At 35.5% G+C, this 23,623-nt stretch overlaps 1 protein-coding gene across 1 annotated transcript in view; it reads right to left on the bottom strand.

The window, feature by feature from the left end:
• The window catches only part of ARHGAP15 (Rho GTPase activating protein 15), an 844,282-nt gene that overhangs the window by 786,400 nt on the left and 34,259 nt on the right, over window positions 1–23,623 (bottom strand). Inside the window, exon 2 of the mRNA XM_051985817.1 lies at window positions 7,147–7,325. Within this exon, the coding sequence (XP_051841777.1) occupies window positions 7,147–7,311 (165 nt within the window). The 5' untranslated portion in view covers window positions 7,312–7,325. The remainder of the gene's footprint in view (window positions 1–7,146; window positions 7,326–23,623) is intronic.

Raw genomic sequence — 23,623 nt, 5'->3', positions numbered from 1 at the left:
AACGTGATGCGGGGTCAGCTGTATTACAGGAACCGTTACATAAACGGAGAAAGTGGAAATCAATCCTAGCTGACAGTGTCTTCAGGATAATCAGAGCTCACTCGATGCCGCTGTCAGCTCCCCAGCATCAAACACCATGTTACTTCTGTCAAATCTATTTAATAAAACTCTATTCCCACTTTTAGCAAATCACTTTTTTTAAAATGAGCTTGAATATCATTTATAGCTCGGACAACCTGAGAACTTTGGATTTGGAAACAATCTCAATCACCCTTTACCCCCACCGGCTCCCTGAAAAGATATTTTAGCTCATGATAACTGTGGTTGCTCCTGTTGGCGCTGGCAGCGAATGGAAGCTACTAATGTGAAGTGTGCCATGCTTTGTGTGATCTGGTCAGGCTTTTCTGTCAGACTGTTGCATGTTCTGCAGTCAAGTCAATCCCACTATCCCAACATACCCCTCAAGATCATTTGCTGGAACTGTGGGTATTTTTCTTTCAGATATTATTCTCTAGAATACCCTTTTCCTTAAAAAAAAAAATCCTTTACTCCCCACCTTCTCATCTTTCCTAATGTACAATTAGAAGCATAATATTTAACAAGATGTTCCCTGTTAGTGGTCCGTGTGTTGCAATGAGAGCATAAGGTATGCCAGTTTAGGGAAAGAATAGCTATTCCATCCCACCCACCTTGTGCTCCCATGGAACTGCCAAGCATGCAGTACTCCATTGAAGAACAATTTACCATAATATTAGTTGTCAGTAAATTCAAAGACGGAACTCCTAAAGCTATAAAATGGATTAGAAGCAATTTAAAAAAGAATTAACAAACTAGAGTAAGAGTATACTGTCAACAAACAAATGCTTCATCATAGCACTGTAATTTGGAATTTTAATTACCCCTCTGCTTCTGTAACAAAACAATGTCTGAACTGGCAGCTATTTGAATCTCTCACAGGTCATTGAGCATTCTAGTTAATTACTCTATGAATAGCCTGTTTTTCTCCCCTCTGGAAACACGTTTCTAATGGCAGTCAAGGTCTGACAAATGTGTCATCTACATAATTAGCTAGGAAGCAACACAAAACATTAAACATGCTTTGTGCCGACAACTATCAAAACATTTCATTTGTTGTCAATTATTCATTACTTTGTAGGTTCTGAAGGGGTTGTTATTATGGAAATAAGTCCAGATGCTAACAAGGTTAGAGTTTGGGATTCAAATTAGTAATCAGAGGACTAACTTTAAAAAATGTATCTCATGTACATTCATAGCCATGTTCAATCACTAGGACGTCACAAGTAAATTTAGCTATGTCGAAGTTTCTGTAGTCCCAGGCTCTGCACAGACTGATGGTCCTTTGGAAGACTAGAGTTAGTCCTTTGAAGTGCCGGCCTCTATACTGAACTAATAAACTTTTTCAACCTTTGGCAAGCCTAATTTGTGCTTAGTAAACAGAGTAAAGATTTTCACAGCATGAGATGATGTGGATTGCAACAGCAAAGGGAAATAAAAAGCACTGAAGGTTTTTTAATCTTTTTCCCCCAATCCTGTAGCAAATTGTGGAAAGGTCAAAAGTCCAGTTATTAAAGCTTTTTGTCTGTGTAGAATACAACTGGACCAGTTAGCTCTGGTAATACTTGAGCCTGATGTCGCCTGCACTTTTACTATTTCTGACATTCTGACTCCTTTATTATATCGTAATATTTTATAAGAAGGCAAGAGCAGAAATATTATCTTGAAAGCTACACTCGCAAATGTAGATAGGCAGGATTAAAAGATATTCACAACAAAATTGACCTCTCTGTGCCAAAGAAAATGCCATTAGAAGGAGCGTTATTGAAAAGTCGTATCTGTAGCTTAGATCTAGCTTGAGCCTCATTCCATCAGGCTCTAGTTTCTTCTTGAAAACCAAAATGGCTTATGTGTGCCATCCTACACAGTCCAACAGAGATTAGGAACAAAACACTGTTTTTACAATGATGAGATAAGAAAGAGTTAACTGCAGACTGCACCATATATAGTGAGTCCATAGGAAGTAGGCTAAATGAGAGAAACAGGACACAAATCATCTTTGTTTAATACTCTACTTTACCTCACCTAATTTACTTCTTTTGTATGGAGTGTCTGATCAGATCTCTGTACCAAAAAGTCAGATATGAAAGACATATGCATCTGTATCAAAGAAAGACAGAGACAAGTCTATCAGAAGAAATCAGCGAGATGGGTTTTCTGAATCGCCGACAAAATAATATTGTGCTCTGGTGCCAGGAAATAATTTTATGCTGGATGCTGAGAATGCCCAGTTAATAAAGATGATCAGCCACTTGCTAAGAGGAAATAATTGTCAGTATCTATATTTTTCAAAGCAGGAACACATCAACATCTTACACTAAATAGGGCACATTAAAATAAGCTTTAATAATCTTTATGCAGAAGGAAACTAATCCATTTTCAGATCAGACGATCCACAGCAATAAAAGGAAATCATCAAACTAAAAACAATTTTAGAAATGGCTGCAGACTCTCATTTAATTAACATGCAACAGATAATATATTTATGAGGAAGTCAAAATATTTAGGAAGCCTATAATCCTGTAAGCCTTAATGTGGTATAAAAAAAACACAAATAAATGCAAAGTGTTACTGTTACACATGCCTGCCTGATCAATGGTTTTCACATATCGATCTATAAATGGAGTTGACAGTCTGTGTTGGCTGCACATTTTCCAAGCAGCTCTATTTTTGTACAAAACCAATACGGGCAATTACCTTTGTTGGAGATGCCAAGTCTTATCAATTCAATGTGATTTAGTGTCATTTTAATTAAATATCAGGATCCACTTCAGGACAATTTATACAAACAAAGCCTCATACTTGACTATAAGCTTGATTTGAAGTAAACACGGGCAAGCTCGGCAATCTCATAATATTTCTCCAAAACTCTGCTAAACAGAAGGCTTATATTTTTAGCAATTTTTATGTCTGCCTTTTTGGCTAGCCACAACTTTGGCAAGTATTCTATGATCACAGGAATAAGGAACAAAAGAAAAGTGTTTCCTGTCTTCCCAATAACATATTTTTAAAGAAAAGAAGAAGAAGAAATAAAACAACACAGGCTATTTGGTTACAGAAAAGAGGGCTCTGATATGTTAACATTTTTGAATGATGAGACCCCTAAGTCTCAATCAGAATACCAATAAAAAAGACATGGAATTATTTGCATTAGTTATGAATGAAGCAATGAACTTCAGTCTGGTTTAAGAGAGGAAAATAGTGAATATTCATATAGCTTTGTGGAGGAGACACCAGCATTAGATGTAAAAACTGCTCTTGCTTGCTAAAGCCAGTATTTGCAGTTTCATGATTTCTTCTATTTAAACTCTTCATTAATATCTATTCTAAACTGCCTAGTATTCTAGCACATTCCTATTATAAATAAGACCAACTAGAAAGCTTGAGAAACTGTATTAAGCCTTTCAAATGAGCTAGTTGCTGTATTGCATATTAGCTTTTTTAGCCTTTAAAGAGGCACAATTCACTTGCCTCTACATTTTATACAAGCTGAATATTTTACCTATCTTGTCACATTATGGAAAAGAAGAATCAGTCCACCTTGAGACAGATAAATTCTGGGTGTTGTGGAAGTGATTACTGATTACTTAGACCAGTGAGCTCTTCCCTGTCAATACAGGTTAGCAGATCGCCTTCATTGATATACTCTCATGCTCCACACCATTTCCCAGGTAGCAATGCTCAGATTGCTATTTTAATTTTGCAAAGGCTTTACTCTATTGATCAAGTGAAAAATGATTACTTGGTATCTAAAGAAAACAGGAGACACGTTTAATATATTTCTAAAAGATTAGCAATACAATAATAACAGGGGCATTGATAACTGATTTTCTCCATCTAAATTGCCTCCAGAAAGTTAAAGTGACAAAAATAGAATAAGCTTAATAGATGCACATAAGCATCCACATATTTTAGGTGCAAATTGATGTTTTATATATGCTTTAATATATTTATCTACTTCAAGCTATGAATCAGGACACAGAATAAATAACTGATGTGACAATAATTCACTATATTCTAAATTGTGTTCCGAATTCCCAAAATAAGTCACAAAGTGTTTTACTTATCAATTATGTTTATATATATATATATATGTCAAATATATACATCAATGAAAATATAAAAAATATGAAAATATAAAATCTTATATATGGGGAAAAAATGATTGGATTTTGATCCCTAAAACTGTAAGCAACATTTTTACTAATTGAGATCATAGTTTATTTAACATTTAAGCATCTTTCACTTCTTTTAAATGATTATTAACATTACTATTACCGAATACACAATACAAGTTTTCTAAAATATTTCAATTCTAACTCATTCAATCTTTATAACAATTTTGTTATGTAGATGTTATTATTATCCTCATTTTACAGATGAGAAAATTGTGATCCAGAGAAGAAAGGTGACTTGTCTAGAGTCACATATCCAGTAAGAGCCAAAAAGGAGGATGAAAATTCAAGTCTTCCTGACTCCAAGTTCCTATCCTCTATTTATTATTCCATTTTGAAGCCTCATATAATGAGCATATCAAGTTTGGTCTGGATGAAGCCAAATCTATCACTGTCCAGTTCAAAAAAGGCTTTCTGTGCACTTTACATAGAAATCAAGTTTTAATTGAATGCCTACATGTATTCATTATGAGATCTGCCACTTACTACTTGTACTTACGGGGCAAGTAAATTAACCATTTTTGGAGCTCCATTTCTTTATCTATAAATAAAGATTATTCAATTTGATGACCTCTAAAGTTCCTTTCAACTCTGAATCATCTCCACTGATCTCCTTTCCTTTATCTTCTACCTCTTCCACCACTTCCACCATCACTGCCATTACCACCACCACCACCACCACTACCCCCTGCCCCAGTTGAGCTTTTAGTTTGGCTTGAGCAGATAACTTTAACAGGCTTGTTTGAATAAATATGCCAAAATACTTTTCATTCTGTCAATATCTAGTCAGAAAATTGTGCATGGCAAAAAAGAGATGAAAAGAACTGAGACAGAAAGGAAATTAGTGCCATGGCAAGCTTTCAATATCGCACATCTGAGCCAAGTTTTCTTGGTGAAATGACATATCCTAGCGAAAATACCCCTTTTATGTGATTATGCACTGAGTAGACATAATCCAAAGTAACTTTTTTTCATTCCTTACCCAGGAATATACATGTCCACACTAAGAATTCAGAAATGGAAGTTAGGATAATTACATCTCATTTAACTTCGCCAAACTCTTACTCTCTAACAGTCCAGCATACAACCCCCTAAACTAAAGTTATGTAACAAGGTAATATCAACAATGAGAAACTGCATGATAAAATCCTGCCCAAAAGTGAAAAATGCTAATTTTGTCTCATTTAGCAGCTGGATACAGAAATGCTCATTAGTTTTAAGAGGGTTAATCCTTTTAACTTTTGCATATTGATATGCCAATTATGCCTAATTGTACAAGAGGCATCAGTCAAGGTAATAGTGCATAAACACATGAAAGTTATTAAGTACATCCCAACATGTAATAAAGTAGGTGTTAATTGGTAGCTGAGTTCTGCAGGCTATTGAGGTGGATAATTCATTGAGAGATGGATCACTTGTAATTTCTCTACATAATTCCTTCTGCAGTCTCATGCTGTGATGTTTTCATGCTTGTCAAAAACAACTGCAGCCTAGTGCCTTTTGTTAAACACAGCCAATAAAATATGTTAGGCATCATTAAATATACTTAACTTTTAAACTTTTTCAAAGGTACAGTTCTTACTGATAATACATTATAGCATTTCCAATAATTTACTGTAAACACTGTCTGGAGTTCAGGGTTGAAGAACATTGTAGTTGGTGGAAAAGCTAAGTCAGGTTCACAAAGCGTTTCCAGCTGATGATGATACTTTCAAATGAGAAAGTAAATAAAGGGAAATGAATCTCTCATTAGTTACCTTGATCTAAAGAGATATTTCTCACTCCAGAAATATAATCATTGCCTTCCCAATGCCAAATTTGTCTAAGTCGACTGAAGAAAGGATGATTAAAATCATATATTTCTCCAGCTCCCGAGAAGAAATAGCTGTGGGTTAATTTCACAATTGAACTTGGAATGAAAAATGCAGAATAAATACAATTGGTAACAGGCTACCCAGCAAGTTTATTCCATTTAATAACTCAGTTAGGGATCTAAATATTTCATGGGCACCTACTATATTAACAGAACAGCCAATTAATAGCCCACATGGTTTAGAAGGGTGACTGGGATTCGGAGCCTGTCCCTAGCTAACCCATCTCTCGCTCTTGATCTTGCTGTGAGAACAAAATAGATATGGAGTCCAAAAGAGTGGCTAACATTGCATCAATAATTTTGTAACATCATATGGCCTCAGCTGCAAGTTACCACCATTATGAAAGAAAATTAACCAGAGGAGACTCATAGCAATCAGTTTGTTTAGTAGCTCAGGATGAGTGCAGGGGCAGGGACACAATTGGCAATAGAGATCATCTCTAACTATTGTATTTCAAATCTTTCTGATAAAAAGAATCTCGACAAAATAACTACCTTGCCAAACCTTAAGCAGACATATTCCCTTGGTCCTTTAGACCCATCATCATATCCCAATATCCAATCATTTTTACCTCATAATATTTGGCAATTTTGAGAAAGGGATACTCTTTGGGGGGAAATTTTTTAATTTTCAGTTTGTTCCTAGCTAATTTTAGCCCCTGGCTTTGGGAAGTGATATACTGTATTTGGAAGTACAAACACCACATGCTAGCATAGCCTCATTATTTTTATGACACTGAAGCATGATAGTGGAGGCCCTTAAAATGAGTCAAAGGTGCTCTTCAGTCTACCACCAAATCCATTTTATAACTCTGGATTAAGCCCAGTTCTTTCTCTCACAACTGGGGTGGACGGGTGGGCAGGGGAGGAGAATATTATGACTATAAGTAGGAAAGATAAAACACATTACAGAAGCAGTTTTCTTATGTGCATTACAAGCACAGATAGAGTAAAAATAATTAGCTTTCAAATTTTTTAACAGTAAAAATCAGTACGGTAGTAAACTCAGGGTATTTTACTTACAGGTTCAGTGACCTTCCCAATATCAGTAAGGATCATGGATTTACTTTGGCTCAGTCTGTCATGGTGGCTGTTGGCATTTTTGATCCTCATTTGTACAGCTCCTGTGCTTTGGTTGGAAGAATTCCGTTTTTCTGCAGAGGTATCAGAATTGGTAGAACTCTGCATGTTAGAGTGCTTTCCTGAAAAAATGTAAAAAAACATTATATTATTTTAAGTATATGTATTCTTTTAGCAGAGCATACATAACGTTGCCTGTTAATTATTAGAGTAAAAAGATTAAACAAATGTAAAAGACAGCTTCTGAGTACTAAAGACCTGAATTATAACTTTGTAGTTGTTTTTTATCAATTTAAGAAGCCTCTAACATGTGAAAAAATTGTACAACCTTAAAGGAATTCAAAAGTAAGCAGATATTATTACTCAAACAAAATAAACACACAGGATAGTGTCAACTCCAAATAGTATCAACAAGGAAATACATACAGGAAAGTTTGCTGTGTGGAGACTAAACTACCAACTTCATCACCTTCCAGACATACATTGCTGTTGGTGATGGTGTCTGTATAATTGGTGATATGTGTTGGTATTACATAATTTTCTTTTCTTGAAAAATATTGAAAGATACACACTCTTTTGCTTAGCCCATCATATTCCCTGAGGCATACAAGTATAAGGTAATCATCAGGGTTTTCGGCAAAAGTTTTTGGTCATAGAAAGGGCAAAGTTAACTGGTTCACATGAGTATCAAACTCATGTCCTTGGCCTGAAGATCATCCTTTTTTATCTCCCCCCCACATACACAAAAATGTAGCAATGGAGAAGATTAAATTGTTAGTCCCTGACCAGTTAGCATCTGCCAGTATCACTGACTTTGCTGGACATAGGCCTAATGTAAAATTTGGAGAAAAAAGAGACGTTTATTTTTTTATGAACCTAGATATAAAAGATCAGTTTGTAAGAACTTAATGGTGCAAGAATAACAATACAGAAAATGGCAAAAGAGACGAATCATGATTATATGTCCCCAGTGGGATGAACCAAGCTATAGACATAAATTGGATGCTCAGGGGAGAGCAATATAAATGTTGCAGGAAGAAAGAAAGTTTTTTTTTTTTGTTTGTTTGTTTTTGGTCCAGTGATATTGTCTAAACAAGCTTTAAGGGTATAAAAATAAATAAACCAGTTGTCAAGACAATGAAACTGAGACAGAAAGGGATTCCTCTTTTTCACATTCTTTCCAACTATGACAAATTTTTAAATAAATATTGGACAAAAATCTACAGTGTTATCATGGTCTCAGCATGAATATCAAGCCCCCTCCTTAGCATCTCTGCTCACAGTTCTTCAAGTGATTCCTATTCTATAGCTGATAGTTCCTGTAGAGAGAAGCAACAAGAAGGAAGTAAAAGATAGAAGCCCAAATGACTTCTTTTTATTTTCTGGGAATTTTCATTCTCTTCCAAGACAGTAGAAAGAATTAGTAGCCCAACCCTATTAAAATTTTTCCTATGGCTCCCTACTTCAGGATTTTTTTCATTAGCTGCCTTACCATGATTAAAGAAATTTGGAGGCCCTAAAGAAATGAATTATCTCACTGGACCCATTTGATCTTCAGCCCCACCAGCTTTCAAGTGAATGAACTGGTTTTAATCAGAGAATGCTTGAGAATAGGCTAAGTCCATTCATACTACCAATATCTGAAGTCTTATTATCATGACAATCTCATGGAAAACCACGACAGAAAATCTGAGACAGTTTAAGAATAATCAGTACATTTACTGTAACCAGTTCAAAAGGAAAAATAAACCAAGCATAGAAAGATGAAGTTATGATTATTAATAAAAAGAAACTGAATTAAAAGAAAATTATGGTTTAGTAGGAAAAATTTTGACCTTGAAGTCAAGAACACTAGAATGCATTTCTAGTCTCTGACTGGATTTAAAGCTAGAATTTAAGCCAGCCAAAAATCAGCCTTACTGGCTAATCTATGACTACATGAAGGAATTCTCTGGTAAATGGCAAACACTATTCTTTTTATTACATACATGCATATATAATTATATATATATATGTACATATACACACACACACATATATGTCTAGTCTGATGGGAATCGTTTGACAATATATTATTTCTAGTCACTACAGCATGTATTAGATCTTATCTCTTGGTCTAAAGAGACTACATTCTAGACTCCCCTATAACTGATATGAGAAAAATGGTCAAAAAAATACCAAGCTAAATTTAATCATAGGTAGAAAGATAAATGATCATTTCTTTAATATCCTTTATCTACCACTGAAGTGCATGACAGAAAGAAAGCTTTTTTCTTATTATAATTTTTTCTGCTTATAATCATCATTACAAATCAGTTTCTCTCCATAAAGAGCCCAATAATTATTCACCTTGAATTTTAAAAAAGCACTGAATCTGAAGATAATTGTGAAATTATTTGCTACAATAAAAATAAAATTATGTCATAGCAAATCTTTAAGAGTGAAGTAAGGAATAGTCAGTGAAGATGCAGGTCACAATTCTGTCCTACCTCTAAATAGTCTTAGACCACTTTAGGAATGACAGGTTACATTTAAGTCCTAAGTGTTACTCTTTTGGGGGAGAAGGTAGAAGAAGAGAAGGGAGGAAGAAGTTCACCAAGCCTAGATTTAGATCTATTAGTGCCTTGAAACCAAAGCAAATGCAATTTTCATAGCACCTTAATATATAGAGATCATTATGCAAAGTATATATGTATACATATGTATATATATATATATACATATTGTATGCATATATGTATATAAATTAAATTTCAATAATGATTATTACAGTCACAGTGATTCTAACCTTTATTATATTATTTTTTAGCAATGGGGTAGAAGAAAGAGTATCTCCCTTTTTCATTCACTGGACCTTGAAGAATACCATTCTGTCATAGAAAGTTTGCTTTTCTTTAGCTATCTTCCTTTGGTACCACTTCCATATCCTGACCTTTAGAAATACCTGGATCCCACAGTTGTAACTTCACCCCCTAGCTATTCTTTCCTAATTTCCCAGAAATCTCATATAAATTTCCATCTTCTGCAGGAAGCCTTTTCCAGGCCTCCTTAATATCAGTCCCTTGTCTAAGATTATCTTCAGTCAAAACATGTGTATATATGTGTGTGAATAATTTACATTATATAGGTATACCCATATATATGTTTGTACATGTATACCTATATAATATATATTATATGCATATATATACATTATATATAATATATGTGTATATATGTGTGTGCGTATATATTTATACACACACACATATATAGATAATATATGTTTTATTTGAACATAGTAATTAAGATATTGTTTCCCCCATTAGACTGTGAACTTCCTGAGAACTTTTGTCCTTGTCTTCATTCCCCTAACACTTAGTACAGTGTCTGGCTCATAGTAAGTGCTTGATTATTTGACTTGACTACCCAATTTTGTTATTTAATATTCTCCAATTCAGACCTTTTTATTTCAGATAGGCAGATCTTCTTCCAGGTCTCCTATACTTTGTCCCTATCATTTCTAAGCTTAGGTTATTCACTAGGCCTTCATCCTTCCAATATGTTTCTGTGCCAGCAGTTTTGAGGGGTGGGGGATTGGAGCTTGTTGTTGTATTTTCAGATCATATTCCATATTCATGTTTTCTAGGCCTTGGGTCTTCCCTGATGAATCCTCCCCATTCACATCACTTCTTTCATTTATATTCTCTCAGCTCTTCACAGTTTGTTTAACTTTTATGTGTGTGTGTTCTTTTATTTTCCTCTCACAGTCCTATGTGTAGAGAATATCTTCTTTCCAACTTTACTGGAAGCTCCCCGGGGACAATAATTGCCTCTTCTTTCTTCTACTCTTCATCATTTTAGTGCTTAACATATTTCTCACTGCATTTTATGTGTATAAAACACCCTGAGCACTATGTCTCTTTGGTTGTCCCTGTGAAGCATCCCGAGTTTTCTTGACATTTCTCCGGGCAGAAAGCTTACTGTGGCAGGTAAACTAGAGGAGAAGAGATGGAAATCTCCCAAGTGGTGTCAGGAAATAAATCTATCTGGCTGTGTATTTAGTGGGAATTTAGTATTACAAAAGAAGGCTAAGAGAGTGCTGAGACACTGATTTTTGCTTTTCTCTTTCACAGAAAAGAACAAGAATAAATGGAAAGTTTTGGTTCTTTGAAATCTCCTGTACCCACCCTTAGATTCCAAGTGCCCTTGGATTGTCTTTTGGCTTCTCCACGTCCCACAGTTTCAGTACCTGATGTAGTCCTTCCCTTCCCAGCAGTGCTTCATGTTCCAGTTCCAGAACTATCTACTGATCCAGTCCTCTATAACAACATACAATAGTATAATGACCTTTAGCACAGGGAATCAAAGTGTGCTCAATCACCTTGTTTTCTTAAATTAGCTAAGTGTCCAATTATATTGGATGACATGAAGTTGTTACCTATTAGGTGCTACTACCTACTATAGCCTACTATATCTTACTTATCCAACAACAACAACAACAAAAGTCAGGATTTAGGTAGGATATTTTTTTCACCCTTAATTAGGATATCTTAACCTGGGGTCTATGAATGGATTTTTTTAGTATTTTAATTAATTAAAATAATTATTTTCCTTTGTAGTCCTGTTTTGATTTATGAATTTAAATATTTTGAGAAGAGGTCTATAATTTGCACTGTGGAGTGCAAATGAGATCAATGATCTAAACAAGGTTAAGAACCCCTGAACTGGATTATATGTTCACTCTGGAAGTTATGATGCTTTATCCAGAAAAATAAAAGTGCTAGAAGAATAACAAGTTCTCAGTGGTTTTCAGAGAGTGGACTGCTTTCTATTTTCCAATTTCACTTCTCTCAATTCATCTTGCTGAATTGGAGATCTATTTAATGGATTTATCCAAAGAAAGTTAGATATATGGAAGTGTTTTCCAAAGAAAAAGGTAGAGTATGATCAGTTATATACAGTGTTTTATTTACTCTTAGCATGGAATAGAAAAGATAAACAGTCCATAAATGTACCACTCACTTTCACATCCAATACTCTTTCTCCAAGTTAGGTAGTTTCCAGATAGGCTGTTCCAAAGCCAAGAGATATAAGAAATACATAGCTCAGTTAGCTTAGAACCCGTACAGAACTTCATCCAGTGACCAGGAAAAGAATTATAGACAATACAACACAATTCACAACTAGCATTCAGTTCATGCATTCAAAAAGGCTAATTTTTAAGTGAAGACTCAGAAATATGGAAATTACACTTCCTTCAGCGTGAGCTCACAATCTGGCATAAAGTGCAATTCCTGAAGGTTGGTACCTATTACTGCTTCTCTCCATTGCCAGTCTCTCCGTGTTTATAACTCTTGCCATTCCATCCTGGTATCTCTCACTTGAAGTTCTTTATTTCTGTTTCTAAGAGGGGGGCTATACATCACAACTCTTCTTCTAAGTTCAGTGACTCTGAATCTCTAGTCACTCACAATTGTCATTCATTCACCATTCCACACAACAGAGAAGCAGGAAAGGCTCGTAGAATAAGGGGGGAGCCACAGCTTTATAAGCAAAAGAGACCTTAATTGTTCCCTAGTCTAGGGCAGCCAGGTGGCACAGGTGGCACGGTGGGTAGAGTAACAGGCCTGGCATCAGGAAGATTGATCATTGTGAGTTCAAATCCTGGGCAAGTCCCTTAACCCTGCTTGCCTCAATTTCCTCATCTGTTAAATGAGCTGGAGAAGGAAATACCAAACTACTCCAGCGTCTTTGTCAAGAAAACCCCAAATGGGATCACCAGGAGTGAGACATGATTGAAAAATGACTAAATCTAGTTTATACATGCATTTTACATGTGAAGAACTTAATAACCTAGAGAGTAGAAATAATTTGTCCAAGATCACACTAATAGCAAATGATTTATCTAGAATTTGAACCTAGTTTCTCTGTCCTCAAAGCCAACTTTCTTGTAAATGTTTCATGCTAAATGTACAGACAACACTCTTAATCAAATATGTTTTAGGACTCTATGTACCTTGGGATTTATAGGATCCTGGATTTAAAGATAAAAGGGACTTTTAACACCATCTAGTTCACTCCCTCATTTTACAAATAGAAAACTGAAGCCCCTTGAGATTAAGTGACTAATATAAGACACAAGATTGAACATGGGTCCTTTAGCTCTAACTCAAGACTCTTCCTGCTGTGCCATAGCATACAGCTATAATGCTTAGGAGGTGCCATGAAAACTATCTGCCAAGGGAAAAAGGAGACTTGGCCATCTGAGTTTCTCTGGATTATAGATCCCAGAATCCAGAACATAGTCAAAATTTCCTTTTTTATAGATAATCTGTCTCCTTCTTCTGCCTTCCAGTTGACCTTAGAAATGCTTCAGTTGGATGAGTAAAAATAATACTAATTCTATCCATTTAAAAGAACTGCTTTTCATTTGAGTCTATCATGTAATATAACCATCAATCATACATTTTATTAAATAGGTCAAATTAGCTTTGTTGTTCATATGATTCTAAAATTAAAGTTAGGTTCACAGTCTGTGGCTCACAGTATAGACAGTTTTAAAGCATGATCATTTTCTACTCACAACTTATCATGGTCTGGGAGAAGGCCCATGCTTTAAAAGGTCTTTGTCTACAGTAAGAACCACACATATTGTAGAGACTACAGAAATGTACTTTGAGGAAATGAAGAAAAACATCTGAAACCTTTGTTCTCTTGTTTTATGTTCTACTCTGATCTAGTTCCATCACCCTCTGAAATCCATTGAATATCCATTCATCCAAACAAATCCTCCTGAACTGGAAATTAAAATATAACTCTCCAAAGACTGGTTTCTCAGTTTTTTCTGGGCTTCCTGATTTTATACATGCCAGGAGAACAAGAATAGCTTGTGATATTTCAATACTTCCACTTTCAATATTCTCTTAAAAACAGGAAGCAGGAACTAAGAGATACTTGAAAGAAACCAGACAAACTTTTGCTCCCCACTACAGATTTCATCCCCTTATAATTTGGGACTGATTTTCCCACTCACAACACAAGTAATAGGAGTAAATGTGATGCTTTATCTGTTTACAAATTTAAAACATTGCTCCTCAGATAATTGGTTGAACTATGTTAATTATGCTGGGACTTGGCTGCATGCCATTTTAGGGGGGGAGGGGACCTTTTTAGATTCTCTTTCCCCTAGAAGAGATTTAAATAAATACCTAAAGGGAATGAATAGCACAGAATTTGTGAGGTTGGGAAGGATCTTGGAAAGCATCCTATTTAATCTCTTCATTTTACAAAAGAGGGAATTGATCCTCAGAGGATGAATGAGCTACTCAAGGTCACATAGCTAGTCAGTAATTTATAGCAGGGAGCAGAAATCACATCTCCCAAATGCCTGTTCAGTGGGGTTCCTACTCCACCATACTGCAGCCCAAACATCTTCATAGCCTACAAAGCAAACCAAGTGTTAGCAGAGTGCACAGCACATAGTAGGTGCTTGATAAATATTTGTTGATTGGATCATAGGATTTGCCAGGAGGGGGGACTCTGTGAATCATGGCCAAGATAAGTTTAAAGATAAAGAAAATGAGACCCACAATGGTAAAAGAACTTAACAACATCACATAGGTTTTGAGTAAGAGGGTAAGGATTCAAATCCAGGTTCCATGATGCTCAATCCAGTGTACTTTCTATTTTATTATGTTATATAAGCCACTACAGAATATAGGAAAGGATGACAAACTTGAAGTGACTCTATAATAGGTGTTTAATAAATGTTTGTTGAATTGTTGAACTGAAGTAAGTACAGATTTTTGTGAGTGCTCTTTACTTCCCATTTTGACCCACTTTGTGGGTACAGATTCCTTTGCTCTATTACCTCTAGGGCCTTACCGGGAAGTCACTTAAACTCTGTAAGTCACATTTCTCTAATGAGAATAAAATACACTTGATTGAGGCCAAGATGGCAGAGAGGAGGCACACTGCTGTGTAACCTCCACTTTTCTTTCTCACTATCCATTTCATTTCATGCCTCTGAATTAATGCTCGACTGAAAAAAACCATACAATTAGTTACCAAGAGAAACCGTCCTTGAGACTCGTCAAGAAAGGTCTGTTTTTCGCGAGGGCGAGGACGGTTATTAGATCGGAAGCAGCCTGCGGGCAGCAGCTGCAGCGAGAGCACGGAAGGCGGCTCAGAGCCAAGCAGAGCAGAGAGGGGGTGGGGCGTGATCGCAGCCGTCTCTGCGGGGAGAGCTTTGCTACAGGATTAGATACTTTGCTCCGGCAGCAAGTCAGCAGCCCAGCAGAGAAGCTAAAAACACCGAGGGTGAAGAATACAACCCCAAACTGCTGGAGTCTCTCGGGACCTGGCCACCCCTCCCCGACAGTGTCTCAGCGCGCTCGGATCTCAGAGCGCAGGCGCCGCAGCACAGTAGGACCCGTGCCTCACGGCTACCCTGACCCTCCCCCAAAGAAAGCAGCCTCCACTCAAGGGTTTTTTTCTTCTGTTTCTTTGATAGTTTGTCTTTGATTATTAGACAGAATGAGCAAGAAACTGAAAAAGAATTTAACCCTTGACAGCTTCTATACAGATAAAGAGCAGACTCCAAATCCTGAGGAGACTAAAAACAGACAGTCCCCAGGTGAATCCCCAAAGGAGGAGATCATCTGTTCCTCAGCACAGATGAACCTCATGGAGGAAATTAAAAAGGCTCTCACAAGGGAGCTAGAAGAAAAATGGGAAAAGGAAAGGGAGGCTTGGCAAAAGAGCCTGGAGAAGTCAGTTAAAGAGAGAGTGGATAAAGAAGTAAAATCCTTGAAAAATAGGATTGGTGCACTGGAAAACAAAATTGGCAAAATGGAAAAAAATTCCACAGAAAAAAAGATCTCAATTGGACAATTAGAAAAAGATCTTTAAAAAGTGAGTGAAGAAAATACTTCACTGAAAATCAGGGTCGAACAATTGGAATTGAATGACTCGAGGAGACAAGAAGAATCAGTCAAGCAAATCCAAAAAAATCAAACAATGGAAAAGAATGTGAAATACCTTCTGGGGAAGACAACAGACTTGGAAAACAGATCCAGGAGAGACAATCTGAGAATTATTGGACTCCTAGAAAAGTATGATGAAAAAAAGAGCCTGGACACTATTTTCCAGGAAATTATCAAAGAGAACTGCCCAGAAGTCTTAGAAACAGAGGGTAAAATAGACATTGAAAGAATTCATTGATCCCCTACTGAAAGGGATCCTAAAATCAAAACACCAAGAAATATAGTGGCCAAATGCCAGAACCCTCAGATGAAGGAAAAAATACTGCAAGCGGCTAGAAAAACCCAATTCAAGTATCGAGGAGCCACAATAAAGATCACCCAGGATCTGGCAGCATCCACATTAAAGGATCGAAGGGCCTGGAATATGATATTCCGAAAGGCTAAGGAACTTGGGATGCAGCCAAAAATAACTTACCCAGTGAGAATGAGCATCTTTTTTCCAGGGAAGAAGATGGACATTCAACAAAGTAAGCGAATTTCATCTATTTCTGATGAAAAAAACAGAACTTAACAAAAAGTTTGATCTACAAATATAGAACTCAAGAGAAATCTAAAAAGGTAAAGATTAATCTTGGGAACTATATTTCGACTATATAGATGTATAAAGAATACATGTATACCTTGTTCTAGAAACTAGATGTGGAAAGGACATTGTATCAGAAAAAGGGGAAAGTGGGGGTACTACATTTCATGAAGAGGCAAAGAAAACCTATTATATCTGAGAGAAAGAATGGAGAGGGATGAATATAGTGAGTATTTTACTGCTTTCAGAATTGGCTTTAAGAGAAACATTTTAGACATATTCAATCTATGGTGAAACTTCTCCCACCTCATTGAAAAGTGAGAAGGGAAAAGTGAAAAGGGAAGGAATAAGCTAAGTGGAAGGGAATATGTAAACTGGGAGGGAAAGGGGTAAGATAGGGGAAGGAACTCTAAGGGGGGGGAGGGATACTAAAAAAGGGAGGGCTGTGAGAAGCAAGTGGTGCTCACAAGCTTAATACTGGGAAGGGGGGAAAGGGGAAAGAAGGGAGAAAAGCATAAACCGGGGTTAACAAGATGGCAAGTAATACAGAAATGGTCATTTTAACCATAAATGTGAACGGGGTAAACTCCTCCATAAAGAGGAAGCGGTTAGCAGAATGGATTAAAAGCCAGAATCCTACAATATGTTGTTTACAGGAAACACACCTGAAGCGGGGAGATACATGCAGGTTAAAGGTAAAAGGTTGGAGCAAAATCTACTATGCTTCAGGTGAAGTCAAAAAAGCGGGGGTAGCCATCCTGATCTCAGATCAAGCTAAAGCAAAAATTGATCTAATCAAAAGAGATAAGGAAGGGCACTATATCTTGCTAAAGGGTAGAATGAATAATGAAGCAGTATCTATATTAAACATATATGCACCAAGTGGTGTAGCATCTAAATTCTTAAAAGAGAAATTAAGAGAGCTGCAAGAAGAAATAGACAGTAAAACTATAATAGTGGGAGATCTCAACCTTGCCCTCTCAGAATTAGATAAATCAAACCACAAAATAAATAAGAAACAAGTCAAAGAGATAAATAGAATACTAGAAAAATTAGATATGATAGATCTCTGGAGAAAATGTAATGGGGACAGAAAGGAGTACACCTTCTTTTCAGCAGTTCATGGAACTTATACAAAAATTGGCCATATATTAGGACATAAAAACCTCAAACTCAAATGCAGTAAGGCAGAAATAGTGAATGCATCCTTTTCAGACCACGATGCATTGAAAATTGCATTCAATAAAAAGCCAAGGGAAAGTAGACCAAAAAATAATTGGAAACTAAATAATCTCATACTAAAGAATGATTGGGTGAAACAGCAAATTATAGACATAATTAATAACTTCATCCAAGAAAACGATAATAATGAGACATCATACCAAAATGTATGGGATGCAGCCAAAGCGGTAATAAGGGGAAATCTCATATCTCTAGAGGCCTATTTGTATAAAATAGAGAAAGAGAAGGTCAATGAATTGGGCTTGCAACTAAAAATGCTAGAAAAGGAACAAATTAGAAACCCCCAGTCAAACACTAAACTTGAAATTCTAAAAATAAAAGGAGAGATCAATAAAATTGAAAGTAAAAAAACTATTGAATTAATTAATAAAACTAAGAGTTGGTTCTATGAAAAAACCAACAAAATAGACAAACCCTTAGTAAATCTGATTAAAAAAAGGAAAGAGGGAAATCAAATTGTTAGTCTTAAAAATGAAAAGGGAGAACTCACCACTAACGAAGAGGAAATTAGAGCAATAATTAGGAGTTACTTTGCCCAACTTTACGCCAATAAATTCGACAACTTAAATGAAATAGAAGAATACCTCCAAAATATAGCTTGCCTAAACTAACAGAGGAAGAAGTAAATATCCTAAACACTCCCATCTCAGAAAAAGAAATAGAACAAACTATCAATCAACTCCCTAAGAAAAAATCCCCAGGACCAGATGGAGTTACATTTGAATTCTATCAAACATTTAAAGATCAATTAACTCCAATGCTAAATAAACTATTTGAAAAAGTAGGGATTGAAGGAGTCCTACCAAACTCCTTTTATGACACAGACATGGTACTGATACCTAAACCAGGTAGGCTGAAAACAGAGAAAGAAAATTCTAGACCAATCTCGCTAATGAATATTGATGCTAAAATCTTAAATAAAATATTAGCAAAAAGATTACAGAAAATCATTCCCAGGATAATACACTATGACCAAGTAGGATTTATACCAGGAATGCAGGGCTGGTTCAATATTAGGAAAACTATTAACATAATTGACTATATCAACAACCAACCAAACAAAAACCATATGATCATCTCAATAGATGCAGAAAAAGCATTTGATAAAATCCAACAGCCATTCCTAATAAAAACACTTGAGAGCATAGGAATAAAAGGACTTTTCCTTAAAATAGTCAGGAGCATATATTTAAAACCTTCAGTAAGCATCATATGCAATGGGGAAAAACTGGAACCTTTCCCAGTAAGATCTGGAGTGAAGCAAGGTTGCCCATATCACCATTATTATTCAATATTGTATTAGAAACACTAGCCTCTGCAATAAGAGTTGAGAAAGAGATTAAAGGAATTAGAGTAGGCAATGAGGAAACCAAACTATCACTCTTTGCAGATGATATGATGGTATACCTAGAGAACCCCAGAGATTCTACTAAAAAGCTATTAGAAATAATTCATAATTTTAGCAAAGTAGCAGGATACAAAATAAATCCCCATAAATCCTCAGCATTTTTATACACCACCAACAAAATCCAAGAACAAGAGATGCAAAGAGAAATTCCATTCAAAATAACTGTTGATAGCATAAAATATTTGGGAATCTATCTACCAAAGGAAAGTCAGGAATTATTTGAGCAAAATTACAAAAAAGTTTCCACACAAATAAAGTCAGACTTAAATAATTGGAAAAATATTAAGTGCTCTTGGATAGGCTGAGCAAATATAATAAAGATGACAATACTCCCTAAACTAATCTATCTATTTAGTGCTATACCAATCAGACTTCCAAGAAAATATTTTAATGATTTAGAAAAAATAACAACAAAATTCATATGGAACAATAAAAAGTCGAGAATCTCAAGGGAATTAATGAAAAAAAAAATCAAATGAAGGTGGCCTAGCTGTACCTGATCTAAAATTATATTATAAAGCAGCAGTCACCAAAACCATTTGGTATTGGCTAAGAAATAGATTAGTGGATCAGTGGAAAAGGTTAGGTTCACAAGACAGAATAGTCAACTATAGCAATCTAGTGTTTGACAAACCCAAAGAATCTAACTTTTGGGATAAGATTTCATTATTTGATAAAAACTGCTGGGATAACTGGAAATTAGTATGGCAGAAATTAGGCAAGGACCCACACTTAACACCATATACCAAGATAAGATCAAAATGGGTCCATGAGCTAGGCATAAAGAATGAGATTATAAATAAATTAGAGGAACATAGGATAGTTTATCTCTCAGACTTGTGGAGGAGAAAGAAATTTGTGACCAAAGATGAACTAGAGATCATTACTGATCACAAAATAGAAAATTTTGATTATATCAAATTAAAAAGCCTTTGTACAAACAGAACGAATGCAAACAAGATTAGTAGGGAAGCAACAAACTGGGAAAACATCTTTACAATTAAAGGTTCTGATAAAGGTCTCATTTCCAAAATATATAGAGAACTGACTCAAATTTATAAAAAATCAAGCCATTCTCCAATTGATAAATGGTCAAAGGATATGAACAGACAATTTTCAGATGATGAAATTGAAACTATTACCACTCACTTGAAAGAGTGTTCCAAATCACTATTGATCAGAGAAATGCAAATTAAGACAACTCTGAGATATCACTACACACCTGTCAGATTGGCTAAGATGACAGGAAAAAATAATGATGAATGTTGGAGGGGATGCAGGAAAACGGGGACACTGATGCATTGTTGGTGGAGTTGTGAACGAATCCAACCATTCTGGAGAGCAATCTGGAATTATGCCCAAAAAGTTATCAAACTGTGCATACCCTTTGATCCAGCAGTGTTTCTATTGGGCTTATACCCCAAAGAGATACTAAAAAAAGGAAAGGGACCTGTATGTGCCAAAATGTTGGTAGCAGCCCTGTTTGTAGTGGCTAGAAACTGGAAAATGAATGGATGCCCATCAATTGGAGAATGGCTGGGTAAATTGTGGTATATGAATGTTATGGAATATTATTGTTCTGTAAGAAATGACCAACAGGATGAATACAGAGAGGCTTGGAGAGACCTACATGGACTGATGCTAAGTGAGATGAGCAGAACTAGGAGATCATTATACACTTCGACAACGATATTGTATAAGGATGTATTCTGATGGAAGTGGATTTCTATGACAAAGAGACCTAACTGAGTTCCAATGGATAAATGTTGGACAGAAACAGCTACACCCAAAGAAGGAACACTGGGAAATGAATGTGAACTATTTGCATTTTTGATTTTCTTCCCGAGTTATTTTTACCTTCTGAATCCAATTCTCCCTGTGCAACAGGAGAACTGTTTGGTTCTGCAAATATGTATTATATCTAGGATATACTGCAACATATTTAACATATATAGGACTGCTTGCCATCTTGGGGGGGGGGTGGAGGGAGGGAGGGGAAAAAATGAAACATAAGCGAGTATATGTTGTACAAGGGATAATGTTGTAAAAAATTACCCTGGCATGGATTCTGTCAATACAAAGTTATTATTAAATAAAATAAAATTTAAAAAAAAGAATAAAATACACTTGAGGTTCTAACCAGCTCTAAATCCTTGATACTATAATCCCAAGATTTGCTCAAAGTCACACAGCCTATAAATAGTAGAGTTATAAAATGAATGTCAGGCTCTTCAATCTGAACTCTACCATTTTACCTTTATCAATACAGCTTATATATTTTTATTTTTTTATTATAGCTTTTAATATACAAAACATATGCATGGGTAATTTTTCAACATTGACCCTTGTAAAAACTTCTGTTCCAACTTTTTCCCTCCTCCCTAGATGCCAGATAGACTAATACATACTAAATATGTTAAAGTATCTGTTAAATACAATATATAATACAGCTTATATTTAAGATGCTGAGCACATACATGCACACACACACACATACACAAGTATACCATGTACTAGTACTAGTACAATGAAAAGCACATATCAGATACTCAATAACTTTTTCCTAACCAACGAAAAGCAAAAATTAAAACATAACCTAAGAAAGAAGTTAGATTGAAAACTGAGTGCTAAAGGAAATGATATAAACATAGGCAAAACTGATTCAATTGTCATAGTGTTAAACAGAGATAGTCTGCACCTTCCCAAACAATAGCTTCTCTTGCACTTCCTGTGGTGAAGGCAACATGATTCAATACTTGTTAAAATGGTTCTCTAATCTTTACTGAGAAAATTTTTTTCATTCTACTTCCTCCAAGATCACTAAAGGAAAAGTACTAAGTTAAGGAAACTGCGATTTTAAAAATGATTCAGGAATTTGTTTTAATTTTTAAATAGAATAATAGGCAGTGACCCTGATCTAGCTATACTGTAAATATAAAAGATCAATTGTAAAAATTATAAAAAATATATTTCCTTCAGTAAATACCCAGTTTTTAAAAAAATGATTATTCTCTTTCTTCTTATAAGAGAGAGTTATAAGAGAGGGTTTTTTGGTAGTTGTTTTTTTTTTTTTAATCCTATTAAAACATTCACTAGTAGAAGAAAGAGCAGCTATCCTTAGACAGAATATACAATATGACATTTTAAAAAAGAAAAATCATCTTAAGTAAAATGAGGCATTATCCCATAGCAGAAATTGCTCTACATTTGGCATTAGAAAACCTGATTTCAAATAGCTTTGGTACTTTGATCTAGAGATCACTTTGTCCAAGTCCGTCTTTGACAGATGAGGAAACTGAAGCTCTGTAATAAACAGTGACTTGATCAACAAGGATCCCAGAGACAGTAAGTAGCAGGATTTGAAGTGGGCAAGTGGGCTACTCTGAGTCTCTATTTCCTTATCTGGAAAATGAAGAGGCTGAACTAGATTACCTGTAAGGTTCCCTACCGATCTTAACTCTATGACCTGCACTTTATGGATGACTCTGAGACATCCTAATTTTCTTAAACAACATTCAGCTAGAGCTTTATTTCGTTTTGGTTAAACAGATCTCCCTTCAAAGAAAGATCCCTTTCCCACTGAAAATCTGTGGAATCAAATTCAAGCTAATTCAACAATAAAAAAAAATCTTTCAAAAAAAATTGTTAGATTGAGGAACTATATGCATGCAGATAAGTAAGTGCAAAGTGAATATCAAGGGTGTGCCTCCCAGATGTTAGGGCAACCTGTTCTTCCACTAACAGGAAGTGTCAGCTTCTATATATATACTGTAGATACCAGGCAATCAGATATGCAAATACAACTTTTTAGAAAGTCCATTCCTATTCCCTGAAAAGATTTTTTGGTTATATATATAATAAGGTGTCATTTTCTTTCTGCTCCTATTTCCCCCACCCCAGCCAAAATGATTCCTGACTGTGGGAGCTCTAGTAATGTATAGCATAACCTCTGTGCTCTATTCTCTTGACAAGTCAGTAATTAACTCACATTACAAGTGTTTGTTGTCTCTACTATTGCAGCCATTTACCAAAATAACATTTTAATTCCACTTTCCTTTCAGTTCACTTTCTTTTTCTTTTTCTCCCTATGGTTTCTACATCTCTATTAAGTCTAATTTCCCCAGACCACTTCCATAAGCTGAGAGAATGCAATAAAACTCAGTTTCAGAAATGTCAAACATAATGAGAAAGGAAGATCACAGTAAAGAAATTTGACCATAG

This window comes from Antechinus flavipes, chromosome 3, assembly GCF_016432865.1.
Source record: "Antechinus flavipes isolate AdamAnt ecotype Samford, QLD, Australia chromosome 3, AdamAnt_v2, whole genome shotgun sequence".
Lineage (NCBI taxonomy): Eukaryota > Metazoa > Chordata > Mammalia > Dasyuromorphia > Dasyuridae > Antechinus > Antechinus flavipes.
This window is presented reverse-complemented; position numbering and strand designations above follow the sequence as displayed.